Source organism: Marmota flaviventris, chromosome 3 (genome assembly GCF_047511675.1).
Source record: "Marmota flaviventris isolate mMarFla1 chromosome 3, mMarFla1.hap1, whole genome shotgun sequence".
Classification (NCBI taxonomy): Eukaryota; Metazoa; Chordata; class Mammalia; order Rodentia; family Sciuridae; genus Marmota; species Marmota flaviventris.
Window position 1 is genome coordinate 17,799,941 of NC_092500.1, and position 17,174 is coordinate 17,817,114.

At 46.6% G+C, this 17,174-nt stretch overlaps 1 protein-coding gene across 1 annotated transcript in view; it reads left to right on the top strand.

The window, feature by feature from the left end:
• The window catches only part of Nt5dc3 (5'-nucleotidase domain containing 3), a 55,140-nt gene that overhangs the window by 9,107 nt on the left and 28,859 nt on the right, over positions 1-17,174 (top strand). Inside the window, exon 2 of the mRNA XM_027927985.2 lies at positions 14,285-14,469. Within this exon, the coding sequence (XP_027783786.2) occupies positions 14,285-14,469 (185 nt within the window). The remainder of the gene's footprint in view (positions 1-14,284; positions 14,470-17,174) is intronic.

Genomic DNA, 17,174 nt, shown 5'->3' on the forward strand with positions numbered 1-17,174 from the left:
AGAGGTAGAAAGGTTGGGATTAATAGAATGGGAAATGCCAATCAAAGGGAACCAGTGAGTGAGCAGTATCCAACAACTATTGAAATGGTATTAGAAAAAGGAAATACTGTTAACTACAGGAAGCAGGAAGCTTTGCAAACTACAGTTCATGGGCCAGTTCTAGCCTGCTGTCTCTGTTTGCATATGCAGCTTTTTTTTTGGAACTATAGTTACCCCTCTCTCTCTATCTCTCTGTCTCTCTCTCTCTCTGGCAAGGTCTTTGTGCAGACATCAGAGTTGAGTAGTGCAGCAGAGATTGTCTGACCCGAAGAGCCTAAAATGTTTACTAACTGGCCCCTTTTAGAAAACGTATGCTAATTTCTGAACTAGATCTGCATACACACACCCCAGCAGCCAATGGCAGAACTACGCTGAGTCTCACAGAAATAATGTCAAGTTAAAAAAAAAAAAATGCAAGTGGCAGACTTATACCAGTTATAAAAGGTTTGGAAACACATAAAAATACTGTAAATTCCTCGTTGGGATATGTATGTGCATTGTGAAGCTCTATAAAGTAAAGCAGGAGAGTGGGAGACACTGAAGTGAGGATTGTTGGGAGGTTGAGGCAGGAGACTGGTTATTCACTATTGAGCTACTCAAAATTGAAGGCCAACTCAAGAAACGAGAAACATTCCCTAAAAAAAAAAACCATCCATCGGCCACTGGCTCTCTTAACTATCTTAACTGTAGCATGCACTTAAAAAAATATAGTAAAATATGATCATTTTTCTTCTCAGCACGTTTTTTTGGGTAGTGGGGGTGGGGTACTAGGAATTGAACCCAGGGATACTCCACCACAAAGCTATATCCCTAGTCCATTTTTATTTTTTGTTCTGAAACAGGGTCTTGCTTAGGGCCTCACTGACTTGCTAAGGCTGGTTTTGAACTTGCAGTCCTCCTGCCTCAGCCTCCCGAGTTGCTGGGATGACAGGCATGCGCCAGAGAAGCACTTTTGGATGATGCAAGGCAGGCACGTGAGCCCTGGAGGAAAGGGAGCTTTCTCCAGTGCTTCCCCGAGGGGTTTGTTTTGTAGCTGGATGGTGGGGACCGGTGTTCTTATTGCCTTTGTACCTTTCTTTCTGTCTTACAAATAGCTTGATGTGTTCTCCAAGAGTGGTCCTTTATTTAGGCAGAGGGCCTTGGCGATCCTGTAGCCATAAGGAAAAGTAGCTTCAAAAGGACTTAAGGGAGGGACGTACCGCATGCTAATCGTCACGTTTTCAGGTAGGAAAGAAATGGCTGCGATAGGAGAGAACCTGGCACCTGGCGAGGGTCCTGGGTCACGGAGTATAGTCTCCTGCTCAAAGAAGAAACTCCTTTGCCCACAGCCCTGGTTAGTGGCCATCTGGGACCTGCGAGTTTGTCATGTGATCACGAGGCTGCCAGCTTCGTTCGTGTGGCCGAGTCGAGTGGTTCTGAGTCCCCTTTTGTGTATATCACGGTTGCTTAAATGTGAAGATGCCAGCCACGCGTCATCAGTGTGACCCTTTGACTTCATGACTGTGGCACTTCAGCTTGGCATTCAGTCTAGATTGGCCCTGTCCCCTGGAAAGCCAGCCCTTTGGTCCTGACCGCAGGGAGTTGGTGGTCTGACTGGTTCAGAGTGGAGGGAGGCATCGCCTCTGCCCCAGTGAGCATGAGCATCCCCCTCCTGTTAGAAAGCCCCGGAGGTCAGCGCTGGGTGGGTTCCTGTCAAGGTTGTGGTCAGCTAAATCCTGACTCCGCTTCCTGAATTGAGAAGGTATCTTTGAGAGAAGAAAACATAAAAAGCTTTATGATTTCCCACATGTCAAAAAACATGCATTTGGCTGGGTGGGAGCAGCAGGGTTTCCTCCAGTGTGTCAGGCGTTGGCCAGCGCCTGGAAGAAGCCCGCCATGCTCCGTGTGTTTACAGCCAGGTGTTGCAGAGGTCAGGTCGGGAAGGGGAGGGGGTAGCTGATGGATCAGGCTGGGTTTTATAGAAAAATTTTCTAGTTTAATGAGTTGATTCTTAACTTTGAGAAACATCTTTTTTAGTTTCCTAGGGTTTTTTTTTTTTTTCCTCCCCTTGATACTGGGGATTGAACCCAGTGGTGCTTTTTATTGTTTATTTTGGGACAAAGTCTTGCTAAGTTGCTAGGGCTTCTCTAAGTTTCTGAGGCTGGCCTTGAACTTGTGATCCTCCTGCCTCAGCCTCCTAAGCTGCTGGGGTTATAGGCGTGTGTCACCATGCCCAGTTTAACAAATATTTTTGACTACCATCTGTGTTCTGGTTACTTACTGAAAAACAGCAAGGTAGGCACACCTAAGGTGGCAGTTTTCACCCTTTTGCCCTCAGTATTTTTTTTATACACTAGTAAGTCTTAAAGATCCCAGAGGTTTTGTTCATATAGATTATATTGATGACTGTATTTAGAAATTAAAGCAGAAATTTAAACAGTATGGACATATTAATTTATTTAAAAGAATAATGTTAAGTCTGTGACCTCTTAAACATAAATGGTTTACTTTTTATGAAACATGACTGCTTTCCAGAATAAAACAACTGTGGGTGAACGTCATGGTTTTGCACATTGCTTTGGTGTTTGGATTAACCGGAGGGATCTGGGCTCTGGGTTGATTCTGCATTCAGTCTGTTTTACGCGGACCTCCCCGGGCCTGGGAAGCTCCGCGGTGTGCTGAGAGTGAAGCAGGCAGACGACGTCTGTGTTAGATTCATGTTGCTCCGGTAACAAGTTACCACAAATTGAGTGACTTAAATCAACAAAAATGTATTGGCCTTAAATTCCGGGCGGGTCTCCCTGGCTGAAGTCAAGGTCCTGGCAGGGCGACCTTCCCTTCTGGGAGAAGGCTTCCTTGCCCTTTTCAGCTTCCAGAGGCTCCAGTGTTCTCCGCAGCCCCTCTCATTGTCAAAGCCAGCAGGGGCTGGAGTCTTCCTCAGTCTCCTCTCCCCCGTGAGTCCTCTGCCTTTTCTTTATTCCGGTACCAAGGATCAGACTCAGGGACACTCAACCAGAGCCACATCCCAGGCCTACCTTGTATTAGATTTAGAGACAGGGTCTCCCCGAGTTGCTCAGCGCCTCGCCCTTGCTGAGGCTGGCTTTGAACTCACAGTTCTCCTGTCTCAGCCTCCCAAGCCGCGGGGATTACAGGTGCCTGGCGAGTCCTCTGCCTTTTTTGCACTTAAGGACCTTTGTGATGGCAGCTGGCCCACCTGGTAGTCAGGGCGCTGTGTTCGGGCCAAAGGCAGCTGACCCACAGCCTCAGTTCCTCTGCTGTCACAGTAAGGAAGTCCCAGGTGTTAGGGAGGAGGGCGGAGGACTTTGGGGAGCCGCTGCTCGGCCTGCTGGGTCAGAGATCCCCTGGAAGAGAGGGCGGTTCCTGGGTCGTGCCAATCACTCTTGACCCAGGAAAAGTACTTGTTGAGTGGGAGGAACAGGAAGGGCCTGGGGAGAAGGGGCTGACGCCCGCCGGGGGTTGTGCCTGCTGTCAAGATCAGTCGGTGTGTGACTTGGGCCCTGTGGCTTTCCCTCTCAGCCTCATCTCCCTCATCTGCAGGTGGGGCCAGCAGTATTTACTCATGGAACTCCAGTGGTGGTCATTGAAGCGATGACCAAGAAGTCCCCAGTGGTGGCATGGGGAGGCGCTGGCATTTGTCCCTTTCCTGCTTCCTGCGCCCTCCAGCGAGACATTCTCCAAAGGTTGCCACGAGCCTGCCCTTCAGATGGGGCTCAGTTTTCTTTCTCTAAGAACATTTTCTGTTGAAGCTAAATAAAGGTTCCTTTCTTTTGAACAGTTAAGTTTGTTTTTTATTAATGATGTAAGATTAGGTTGTCATTAAGCCATTATTACATTTATTTTTATTATATATTTTTTTAAATATTTATTTTTTAGGTGTAGATGGACACAACACAATGCCTTTATTTTTTTATGTGGTGCTGAGGATCGAACCCGGGTCCCGCCTGTGCTAGGCGAGCGCTGCACCACCGAGCCACAATCCCAGCCCCCCATTATTATATTTAATCTTCAAGTGCAGTTGTATATGGTTTTATTTTTTTTTAATATTTTTTTTAGATGTCGATGGACCTGTATTTTACTCACTTATTTATATATTTATTTATATGCTGAGAATCGAGCCCAGTGCCTCACACATGGTAGGAAAGTGCTCTACCACTGAGTCACCACCCCAGCCCAGTATGTGGTTTTATTTTTGGAACTTTAGCTTGATGGGTTTCAGGGGAGTAGTGAGAATTACAGGTGTTACTTGCAGGGTAATAAGGTGTAATTTTAACTTGCAGTGGGAGTAGTATAAATGTCATGTGCATTATTAATTTTTCAGATGACTAATTCTGTTTGTCATGATTGCTTTTCTCTGGGGATGGTGCAAAATATGTACCCTCCTGGAAAAATGAAAAATTCTTTTTAAATTTATAGAAGCAATAAAAGACAACTACTGAATCACTTCCTCCTTCTGGGGCGTTGCTGGCCCTTTGTGGAATTCCTTTCTCCTGTGGGTGGGGTATTTTTTGTTGATCTCTGGGCCTGTGATTTGCTCATCTCAGAGCCCGTGCTTCATGATTTATTTGTAATCCTTGTGTGGAGCCCTGTGCAGTGTCTCCTGACAGTGTGTCTGATGGGTGCTTATTGAAAACACACTGATAGTTCAGTTAAGTGGGAAAACCAGGTTACAAAATACTACGTGCTGCATGATCCTATTTATATAAAATTCCAGAAGGTGCAAACAAATCTGATCAAGATCAGTAGTAGCTTGGGGGTTGTCAGGGGCAGAAGGAAGGAGGGCTAAGATTTAAGGGGGGGTGAGAAGATGTCGGGGGCTCACGGTTTAATTGCCGTGCTGGCTTCTCGGGCATATACGTAGATATCGTACCTCATCAGACGGGATGCTTTGTGTGCGGTTTCTTCCACCTCATTTGTATCCCTCGCTCTAAAAAAAGAACAAATAAGGGAAAAATTCTTGTTTAGTCTGGCTTAAGGCAGGTGCCCAGCCAGGAGGAGGGCCCTAGGAGGGTGCCTCCTGACTAAGGCGTTCTTCCCTGGACCCACAGCTGTGGCTGGTGGGGCAGGTCCCAGGAGAACCTGGATTGGGTGTGTGTAGAGGTGGGAAGGTCTATTTCTATAAAAGGTCGAAGTGTGCTGGGCAGGTGGCCTTGTAAATGTTCACCTTCATTATGAAAAGGAAAAAAAAAATCTTAGTACTTTGTTTAATCTTGGCGTCTATTATTGGATGCCTATAGAAGCAGAAACAGTTTTTCTCTTATTACGGAGCATTTTAATTGGCACATAATTGTACATATTTCTGGGATACAGTGTGATTTTTGAATTCACGTATACAAAATGCAATGATCAAATATATGGACTCATATATCACTTCAAAAAATTTTTATTTCTTTGTGATGAGAACAGTCAAAATCCTTTCTATTTTGAAATATCCATTGTCAGAGCCAGCGGTTGGCACAAGCTGGGCAAGTGCTGTACCCCTGAGCTACATCCCCAGCCCTTTTTAAATTTTATTTTGAGACAAGGTCTCACTCAGTTGTCTAGGCTGGCCTCAAACCTGCAATCCTCCTGCCCCAGCCTCTCAGGTTGCTGGAATTATATATGTGTGCCACTGTGCCCAACTTTCCAGTCAATTATTGTTAACTGTAGTCACCCTACTGTGCAATGGAGCACTAGAATGCATGCCTCTTACCTGACTGGGATTCTGCACCGATTAACCCACCTTTCCTTATCCCCCCTCCCTAAAAATGGTTTATGACCTGATGGTTATTGGAACAAATGGAGATAATTTTAAAAGAAGTTTCTGCTAAAAATATTTTTATTTAAATCTCTGTATGTCAGCCTCAGCCTTCAATGCCCCACTGTCTGTTCAACTCTGATTCTCTTACTGTAACTAATCATTAGCTGAAGGATATTAAGTAGACACAGCTGTGACCAGTAGCCCTTGTTGGCACTAGTCAGAGCACACTGCAAACGTGCATTGTGTTCCCTGACACAGCAATAAGGATGAATTCACAGTTTTCAGACAAGCATTAATTGTGGAACTGACTGCTGCCTGTGCCCTAGCCTGGCCTGATCCATGGGAGCTGGAGCATGGTTAGGTTGCTAAAGGAGAATTTTTTTTTTTTTTTTGGTCATTTTCACTGGCAGTTACAGATGCGAAGTTTAAAGTTTTGAACTTTGGGTGTCAGACCTTGAGTTCACTCTGAGTGGAGACGGTGCTGGAGAGAGCTCGCTGTTCAGCTCAGAAACAAGAAGTACCGGTTCTCGTTTTTATGTTTTCCGTCTGTTTGTATCCTTTGAAAGGACATTTTGAAACCTTGCTGTTTTCAAGATGCATGTAATAAAAGACTTTGAACCCGTGTTAAGTAAATATGAAATAATAAAATATTTGGAAGATTTATGAGTAATTTGTGAAATTTGTGAATATCGTGAAATTTAAACAGAAGTTGAAAGTCATTATGAGCCGCTGGAGTAACTCGGTGGCCCCTCGAGCGCTGGAGGACCTGTGGAAAGCTTGGTGTGGTGTGTGGGACAGTGGGGACGTCCCTGGAGTTCTCTGGGGAAAGAGTTGTCTGTCTTCCTCTCCGCCCTCCTTCCGCCTTCTCATCTGTAGTCTCTTCTCTAGGAAAACAGCTTGAAGCCTACTTTTACCCAAAGTAAAAATCACAGCTACGTACCCAAGACGGTTATTCAGAAAGTTAAATCATAACTTTAAAGAAGGAAAAATGTCACCTTCACATATCTGGGATCGTAGTTTGCATTAAAAAGTGGAGCCCTGGGGTTTTCCTGGGATTTGGGCTTCTGTGTTTGATACCTTCTTAACACGTTGTGGTTCCTGAGCTCCAGCATCCGAGGTGAGCTTGTTGCGCCCCACTTTCTGCATTATTAACACTGTATGAAAGTCTTCATCTGTACATCGCTGTCCACGTCTCTGGATAGTTCCCTAGCGTAGATTCTTGGAAGGAGGGTTACAGGGTCAGGAGGCGTGGATATTTTTGAGACTCTAGGTGCCTAATGCCAAGCTGCTTTCCGGAAGGTGTGCACTGCCTTGATTTATACCCTTCCCGGGCGGGAGCCAGGCGCCCAGCTCCTGCACGCTGCCACTCTGGGTCCTGTCATCAGGAGGAACCCCAAAGGACACACAGGAGGGAGCAGCAGGAGGGTGTCCTCGTTCTGTAGCCAAGGGACACACGCGCGCTGGGAAAAGCGTGCACAGGAGATAGTGGGGCCATTTGCGAGGCCACTTCTCAGAGATGGCTTCTGTTAACTGAAGCTGTCTTAATTTGCTTGTTTTTTTTTTTTTAATAGGGTCGAGCGTTGGGGCTGGGGTTGTGGCTCAGTGGTAAAGCGCTCACCTGGCACATGTGAGGCACTGGGTTTGATCCTCAGCACCACATAAAAATGCACAAAATAAAGATATGTGTCCTTCTACAACTAAGAATATTTTAAAAAGTGGTTGAACGGTTATTAGCCATTTAATTTCTTTTGTATGTATATTAACGATATTAGTCCTTTGTTGCTGTTGCTTTTATTTTTTTGTCAAATAGATCCTTTCTTCCAAATGGCTGTTTTTGATGCTTTTGGATTCACAGGTTTAAAATTTTTACATGAGAGATCTGTCAGTACTTTTCACAATTTATTCTGTTGCCATTTTTGATATTAGAAAGTTATTTTCTATTCAGAGATAAATCGTTATCTGTATTTTTTTCTTTTAAGACCAGGGATTGAGCCCAGGGGTGCTTAACCACTGAGCAACACCTCCAACCCTTCCCTGCTTTTTAAAAATGTTTTTTAGGTGTAGAAAGACACACGATATCTTTATGTTTATGTGGTGCTAAGGATCGAACCCAGTGCCTCACACATGTGAGGCAAACACTTTACCACAGAGCTACAGCCCCAGCCCCCCCAATGCTCAGCCCTTTTTAATATTTTATTTAGAGACAGGGTCTTGCTGAGTTGCTTAGGGCCTTGCTGAGTTTCTGAGGCTGGTTTTGAACTCATGGTCCTCCTGCCAAAGCGTCCTGAGTCTCTGGGATTACAGATGTGTGCCACCGTGCCCGGCTATTTTTTTCTGCGTTTTTGATGTTAATCTTTTTTAACTCTTTGGTTCACATGTGTTTGTTTTGTGGCACGTGGGAGGGAAAGTCCTGTGTGGCAGTCTTTCCATGTAGCTGGCCAGTGTTTAGGTACAGAACGTGAGACTCTGGGGCAGGTTTGACTCCAGTTGGTACCAGTGACAGTATGTGTTGGAGGATCACCCATATTGTTCAAAATAGGGCACATGAAGAATTTAGGGTTGTAGATATGGATTAAAGTATAAATGGGGAATGCCCTTTGATCCCACTTTATAAAGTTGAAATATGTGGTCAGTCAGAATTTTGTGTGGCTAAGTATTCTTAAAATGAACTTAGGATTCCTTTGATGGCTAGCAGTAGAAAACACAATTCAAATGGATTTAACTTGAGCAAAATAAATTAAAAAGAAGAGCTGGGTATGGTGGTGTGGGCCTGTAACCACAGCAACTTGGGAGGCAGAGTCAGGAGGCTCACAAGTTTGAGGCCAGCCTTAGCAACTTGGCGAGACCCTGCCTTCAAATAAAAAAGGCTGGGGATGTAGCTCAATGGTTAAGCACCCCTGATTCAATCCCTGGTTACTGTGCCTCCCCGCCCCGCAAAAAAATAAAAAAAGAAATTTTTATGGGCTCAGATTTTTGAAAAATTCAGAAGTACTCATTCCATGCATGACTTGATCCCGGAGTTCAGATGATGTCACAAGGTGGTTTCCCTCTGTCTCTTGGCCTTTCTCTCTTTTCTGTTGGTGTCTTTTTCAGATTTTTAGTAGTGGCCACTCACAGCTCCAGATTTATGTCCTTTTAGGTCCACATTTGGAAGAAGAGTATTTCGTCCTTGAAATCCCTTGTAGATCCAGAAATTGACTTGATGGACTCTGTCACTTGGGCTGCCAGGAAAGTCTGAGGATGATTGCGGGGAAGGTGGGGGGTCCTCAGCCTGCTCCAGGCTAATCAGTGTTGGTAAGGGAATGCTAGGCCTGGGCCACCTGCTGTCCTCCTGGAGGCAGGAATGGAACTGAACTGAGACCATCCATTACGGGGGGGTTAGGGGCCTTCCCAAAGGAATTCAGGGTATTGGAGGAATGGAAGGCAGAGTCAGGTTAGGCTGGGTTATGCAGCAGTGACAAGCAACACCACATCTCAGTGGCTTACTACAGAAAGCTGTAACCAGAGTTCACTTGTCACTCATGGTAAGACTTCAGGGGCTTCCGGCAGCTCTTCCAGGGCAGCCAGCCTCTGTGGCTTAGCCTTCCAAGCTTCTTCATCTTGTAGTTTCCGTATCACGTGTGCTCATGTGCTGCTTAGGCAGTGACACATGTCACTCATCACTTCAGCCACGATTCGTTGGCCAGAGCTAGGTGTGGGGAGGTGGGAAGGTGGGGAGAGGGAGGGAGATTAGCCATGCTCCCCATGTGCTTGGAAGAGGAGCCCAGGGGATAGAGTGAGCCTGAGATGGATGGAGCAGCCCCACTGGGTGAGCACAAGCAACCAGGGCCCACAGCACGGCTTATCACAGGCAGCCTAAGTTTGTCACCCCGTCCTTTAAACCTTCCTTTGACATTTCCTGGGACAATGCCCTGAGGAAGTAATGCATCTGGTCAGCTTGGGAGCTTTCCAGGCTGTGCCCCAAGGACAAATGAGAGCCGCCCTTCTGAAGACATTAGGAATCTCCCTTGTCACGACTCTGGCCATGAGTTTGTTGGCACTGTCCCCAAACACTGTTCTGTGACAGATGGTGCTGGGCTTAAGGGAGAGTCATTTAGTATTCCTGAACGTTAAGGAGGTCACTGGCAAAAGCTGTATTTCCCAAGCTCAGGTCTCTGCACAGTTTAATTTTCTTTGAATTGGGGGAAGATGACTGACTTTTGTGCCTGAGTTCTGAATTCATCCATTTTCTATTCCTATCAGTAGAATTCAGGCAAAAAATGGTATTCTGAGGCTTCTTTAAAAACGCAAAACAGGGGGCTGGGGCTGTAGCTCAGTGGTAGAGCACTTGCCTCGCAGGTGTGAGATCTGGGTTCGATCCTCAGCACCATATAAAAATAAATAAATAAATATATTGTGTCTATCTACAACTAAAAAAATTTTAAAAAAGCAAAATAGAAAAATGATGTAGCTGCTATTAAAAAAACAATAGGGCAGCTCTTCAGAAACATTAAAAATAGAGTTACCACGTGAGCCAGCAGTTCCACCTCCCGGTGTATATCCAAAAGGACGGGAAATGGGCCGTGAGTGGGCACTTGCACACACGTGTCCATGGCAGCGTTGTTCACATGGTCACAAGGTAGCAGCCACCCTGTGTCCATCGGTAGATGAATGGATGAGCAAAACGTGGTGGGCAGCGGAGTGTTATTCGGCCTCAGGAGGAACTGCCCGCACCCCTTCACTGAACCTGGACGGTGTCACGCAGAGGGACGGACAGATACAATGTGGCTCCGGGTCTGCCAGGTGCTGGCGAGGCCAGGTTCACAGACAGGAGAAGGGTGGCAGTGGGGAGAGTCAGGGAGAGTCGCTGTTTGATGGGTACGAAGGTTCAGTTTTGCAAGATGAAGAGTTCTGGAGGTGGCTGGTGGTGACGGTGGCACAACACGCTGAATGGACCTAATGTCACTGAAGGTGACTTAAAAATGGTTGCCAGCATAAGACTGTATATTTTGCCACAATATCAAAAATGCCCCAAACTCTAATCAAAACAGAAAACGTGAGAGTTTTGCCTGTAGACACACGGCCTCCCGGTCGGCGTGGCTCTTGGAACCAAGTTCTGGTTGGACCTTGCCGCTTCTCTGTGCCAATGACGTAACCTTGTTGTCACCATCCATCACACACAAAAGGAATTTGCTTTCTAAATTTGAACGCACCCTGGATTCTCCTTTGGGCAGGTGCAGGGCTGGCCAGTCGGGGCCTTTGCTCCTCGCTTTGAGGTTTGGAGCCGGCTTCTCCTCTCGGGAGTGGTGGCGTTCTTTCCTTGGCCTCGTCACTAATCACGTTCGCTCCCAGCTCTGGGTTGTTGGTGGTGGCCGGTGTGTTCCAGCATCTGCTGGTGCTCTTCGTGCCTGTCTTGGGGATGACACAATAAGCCCAGTCCTTAGGGTGAGGTGTCTACCTGAGGGACACTGCCTCAGCCTTCCTTGCCAGCGGGGAGTCCCCTGCAGCCTCCAGGGACATGCCGGCCGTGGGGACTTTCCAGCATGTTGGCCTTTCCTTGAGGCCTCCGCCTAGTCTTCTCAGGGGGTAGGAACGCAGATCCGCTTTCTTGCCAACACCGTTTCTAAATATAAACGTTAATCAAGACAGGCTGTTAGAACTTCCCTTGCAAAGGTTGTTCGTGACAGAGGAGCTTTTGGTCACTCTGTAAGTGATCCTGCGTCACTGCATCATATATCATATGGATGCTGCTGTGTGGTCACATTCAGAAAATAGCACGGTCTGCGGCGCCTGGGGGTTACGTAAGGCAGAGGATCATCAGTGTTGGTGCAGAGGAGCTGGGGCGCCTGGTGCTCCCCGTCCTGGGGCTGGTCCTTGGGCACTGCCTGCCTCCAGGTCTGCCACAGTGTCAGTCTCTTTGCTTCCTCAGGTCTGTGTTCTTTGCAAATGAAGACAAAAAACAAAAGCCAAGGTTATTGTCTCATGGCTCTGGACAAAAGAAACTGATGAAGAAATGGAGTTGTCTGTGAATATTGACTGGGTTTTCAGTCGACCCAGTCGTTGTAGATTGTCAGCATGCGTGAAACTAAGTTGTGCATTTATACATTTACCTTCTGTGGTCCAGAAATTCTGAGGAGGCACATGAAAGTCTGGCTTCAAGTAGGTGTCATGGGGTCAGGAATAGGCTTCTGGGGACAAACCCCCTGAAGTTTTTGCAGAGCCTGCATTTTTCTAGGGAGAGGATTCCATAGCTCCTGTTAAGGTTTTCAAAGATATCCTTGTCCCTAAGCTTTTAAGGAGCCTTGTGAAATGCTCAGGATATCTCACTACGGTGCGACCGTGTGCCCCATGATTGGGGCCTTGGTCCCTGATTGAGGCTGTCACTGGGAGAGAGCAGTGCATACAGAGTATCCCAGGTGGCTCTTCAGAGCAGATGTAGAAACCGTGGCCATTCAGAGAAAGACATGAGCAGAAAGGAAAGAGGAAGCTCAGAACTGATGGGCTGTCGTGGGGCACGGTGACCTACGTCTGTAATCCCAGTGACTCAGGAGGCTGAGGCGGGAGCATTGCAAGTTCAAGGCCAGCTTCAGCCACTCAGCAAGACCCTGTCTAAAAATAAAAACTAAAAAGGGCTGGGGATGTGGCTTAGTGGTAAGGTGCCCCTGGGTTCAATCCCCAGTACTGAGAACAGACAAAACCCCGAGAGATGATGGGTAGACTCCATTTTATTTTAGAATTAATGCACCCTACACAGTGCTGCTGGGTTCCCTGGCACCTCGGGGGGTGGGGGGGGGAGCCAAGAACGTAGATTCTGGAGCCAGACTTGCCAGGTTCAGATTCCAGGTCTGCCGCTTGGTGGTGCACGGTAGGTACCTTTTCAATAGCAGCCATTTGCCGGGCACAGGGGAACATACCTGTGGTCCCAGCTACTGAGGCTGGAGGATCAAATGAGCTGAGGAGTTCGGGCCAGCCCAGGCAACATACTGAGACCCCATCTCAAAAATGACATCAGCTGTTCTGCTGGAGCTGGGTGTTTGTCCTTAGGAACGCAGGGAGTAGGGAGGTACTGCTCTATGTTTATGTGTGTGTGAGAGCTGTTTGGCCCCTGCCGCCAAAAAGGCTCATTTAACATTTAACATTTGTTTACTTAAGAGCCATTTCAAGCAGATTTTGATGCATAAACTTCAAGCAGATTTTGATGCATAAACATCATAAAAGGTGAAAGAATACTGTCACATATCCTTTAGCAAAATGGGACTTTGTTTTTGTTACAAAATACACACATGAAATTCGTCCCCTTCATTGAGTATTGAGTACCTGTTCAATGATTTCCTGGATAAGAATATCACATTTCCTTTTTTTTTTTTTTTTGCTAATATATCGTTCAGTCTTTGATCCTAACTTCACAGAGGATGTGCTCCTGGGAACCTCATGGTCTGAGATTTCACTTACGTGGTCAATTTTGTCATCACCCTTGAACTTGAGAACTGCTCTCTGTCTCCCTGAAGTCACATGTGACTTTTATCATAACTATGAAATGGCTCCTGGCTCAGCCCACTTGCTGCTGCTTTTAAATTTCATTTCATTTCGTTTTTTGCTGTTTTTGTTGGGGACAATTACAAATCCTCCATGGAACCTATGAACATGACTGCAAAGACTTCTTTCATACCCTCTTGAAAACTAAGCCGTGAGCGCCGAAGGATGATGTCATGGTGCTGGCTTACCTCACTGTTGCACGTCTTAAGGGTCACCTGTCATTTTCCCATTTCTTTTTTGTGTGAGTGGTGGTGCTAGGATCGAACCCAGGCCCAAGCATGTCCGCTCAAACACTGAGCTACACCCCATGCTGGTGTGTCAGATTTTTAAAAGGGTCCAAAGAACTCAGGGAAATAACAAGGTAGAATGAATTCTTGGAAGATCTCCAAGAAGAAATCAAAGTCACAATCTAGCAATTCCCACAAATAGGTAGGATAGCTACAGAAAGAAACTAATTAGATGGGTGGGCCCTGCTGTTAGCCGGGGCAGTCATGCTTCCAGTAAACCAGGGGAAGGAGGTGATCTGAAAGGCAGGCACAGGTGGACACAGTGCTCATTGCTAGGTTATGATTACTAAATGGGAAAGAAGATAAGTGTGTGACACAGTCATAGGGTAGTTACGGCCCAGCAGTGTGCCAAGGTCTCATAGTAGTTCAGAGTTTATGAGAATAGGGTCATGGTGAATATGAAGTTTAGAGAGTATAATACAAACCAGTGTATAGTGTGAGATCAGCTGTGTGAAAATATATCAAAATATCGGTAGCAACCCATCGTGGTGAGATATGTAATTTTTAAATGTCATTATCTCTACTTTTATCTTCTGCGGTCTATAACTAGCCTGTGAGTTTTTGGACACAGCAAATGTTTTTTGTGATGTTGAAGTCAGTGTTTTTTTTTTTAAATGCTTTCATTGTGATGTAATGGTGACCTTGTGTCAATTCACCCGTTTTGCTGGGTTTTGATACATTCCTAACAAGTGTTCTTTCCTCATAGAATTGGTTCCTTCGATTATGAGCAACTTGCTGAATCCAGATGCCATTTTCTCCAACAATGAAATGAGCCTGTCGGACATCGAGATCTACGGCTTCGATTACGATTACACCCTGGTGTTCTACTCCAAGCACCTCCACACGCTGATATTTAATGCCGCTCGGGACCTTCTCATCAACGAACACCGGGTGAGGTCACAGGGACTTTTCAGTCTCCTTTCTCTTTTTTCCCTTAGATACTTGAAGAGCAAACAGCCTTGAGTGGATATGCCCCAGGTCTAGTGCTTAGAAGTAGTTTAGTAAATTTTTCTGAATAAATGTGTAGCTGTCCTTCCATCCCAGATTTCCAAGTGACCTTATCTAGATAGTTGTATTTAAAAAAAAAAAAAAGTTCTGATGTCTCTTTGGAAAGGAGCGAGCGTCAGTCCGGACATGGCTGTGGCTGTTTGCACCTTGCTGTTGCAAGGTAGCAGCATGGCTTTTGCCAGTGCTTGGGAGGAGGGAGGCAGCCTGTTAAGTTCTGGCTGACTCCTCAACAGTGGGTGAGGTTCACCTCCTGCTGGTTTGAATTGCTTTCTTAGGTGAAGAATGCCCTCTGATGCACGGTGTTTTGAGAGCTTTTAATGAGAAGAAAACACTGGGCACCTAACGGTTCTTCTTCCTAGTCTGGAGTGGGGATGCTTCCACAGTGGGGAAGAGAAGCCTTGCAGAGCTGGTCAAGGCCAGTTCACTTTGAGAAGCCCCCATGCCCTCCTGAGAAGTGTGGCCAGAATCTTCTTGGACTGGAGTGTGTAGCTCCGGGGTTTCTTTCTAATTCTGGCAAGTTCTCCCACAGGTTGAGCAAGTCTGCCTTCGTCAGCCTCTCACCATCCATCTCTCCGTTCTCCTCCCTCCCTCCCTCCCTCCTTCCCTCCCTCTCTCCCTCCCTCCCTCCCTCCCTCCCTTCTTTCCAACATTTCATAAATCTTTGTTCTGCCTCCTCTGAGCCCTGCCTTGCCTTAGATGCCCAGAGGGTAATGATGAGCAGGACCCAGCTGGCCCGTGGGGAGTCCATCACACACACATGAACCTGGTGGAGGCCTGTACACCTACAGGGAGCCGAGGCCGTGGGGCCAGGGGGGATGCTTCCTCTGCCTCAGGGAGTGAAGAAACCAGAGGCTGGTGCTGTGGCCCTGTTTGCAGGCAGAGGTGGGCTGGGGTGGGAGGAGTGGGTGGGCCTGGGTAGCCTACGAACCCCGGAACACGAGAATGGATGTTTACATGGCCCAAGCACAGGGGACGTGCAGTGGCCTGGGTGTGACGAAGACCAGCCATTTACCTGCCAAGACTTCTCTCTCCCCAGGTGACCGTGGTGTTCTTTCAGCGGTTCTCATTGGCCCTCTTCCCTTTTCGCTGTCCTGGTGCCCACTTTGTGTGTGCTCTGGTGTGTCCCGCTCACAGGCAGAGCCCTGGTCTGCAGGTGTGGCAGGGGGGCGGTGTGAAGTGTGGAACCAGGAGACCGCCACCTCCCTGCTCCCGATGCCTGGCTCCTGCTAGTGCAGCCCAGTTCCCGTTAGTTTTGGATCCTGACCATTCGGCCTGTATATTTGGGTATCAGTGGATTTAAGCCTAATCCAAAGTGCAGAAATGGCCTTTGGCAAAAGTAACCTTTCCTTTTCTCATTGAGCCAGCTGCAGCTTTCTTTAGTTCTGGCCACTTTGACAACTGGGTTTCTCCATTTGTTCAAGAGCTTCTCGTCCGTCTGAACTGTGGTCCTCTCCCAGGAGCGTGAGGACAGAAGCAGAATAACTAGGTGGTTTGGCCCAGGTTTTTGATTGTGCCTTCCACCATCTGTCCCCGCCCCTGGGGGGGTGGAGCTGAAGGGCACTGCATGGGTGCATTTGGTTGGCTTTGATGCCGTTTGTGAAGTGCAGGGCGTTACCCTGACAGTTCTGTTCATTGATTGTCTGCTGAGGGCTGGAAGTGTCCAGGTTCCTGAGAGTGACCGCTGGCTGCATATCCTGCTGTCATCACTCACTTCCTGCATAATCCTGATCCACTCACCCAATTTCTTTGGACTTAGTTTCCTCCTCTGTAGAATTCCCCACAGTGCAACTGTGAAAATTAAATGAGTTAATGTATGTAGAGCACCTGGCACAGAAAAGTCCAGGAAGTGCCCGCTGTTACTGATAATATTATTTTGACGCTGCCTGGCACAAACAGGTTGTCTCTGTATACGTTAGAGAAAATTCTGACTCAGATTTGAGCTACTGTCTCAAAACCACAGGTCAGTGAGAGTCAGAACCAGAATTCAAACTCGGGTCCGTCGGTTTCTGGGTGACTTATGTGCTCTCTACTGTGTGCTGCCCCTTAAAGGGTTAATGACACCTGTGTACCCTGTGGGTTTTTGTTCAGATGAAACTAAAATATTCATGATAATAAAAAATTTATGAACATAAAACATTTATGCAGTTTGGGGGGAAGAGAGATGAAATAGATGGATAATATAAAAGGTGGAGTTGTGATTGAAAAGCCTCTAGATTGAAGATCATTGAAATTTCATTCTCATTATGTCTGTTGCTTTGACAAAAAGAATGATATAGTACTAATTATATCAGGCATATTAATAGAGCCAATTATGCTTATGCAGATTTGGTCTTGCTCTGATTAAGCAAAATAATTCTTCTAAGACACAGTGAGCTGGTGCCAGTCTGCTGCCAGCGCTGAGGCACGGCGTGTGCTTGCCGAGGTGGAGACATCTGCTTTTGAGACACACGGTGACAGAACAGTAGATTTGCAATTTAGCATCTTTCCAAAAAGCAAATGTAAAAAAGTTCCAGCTTCTTTGTAATTATCCTGTTTTCTTCTTTGGGGGGGAACAAGAACAGATTTTTATAAAAAATGGAAATCAAAAA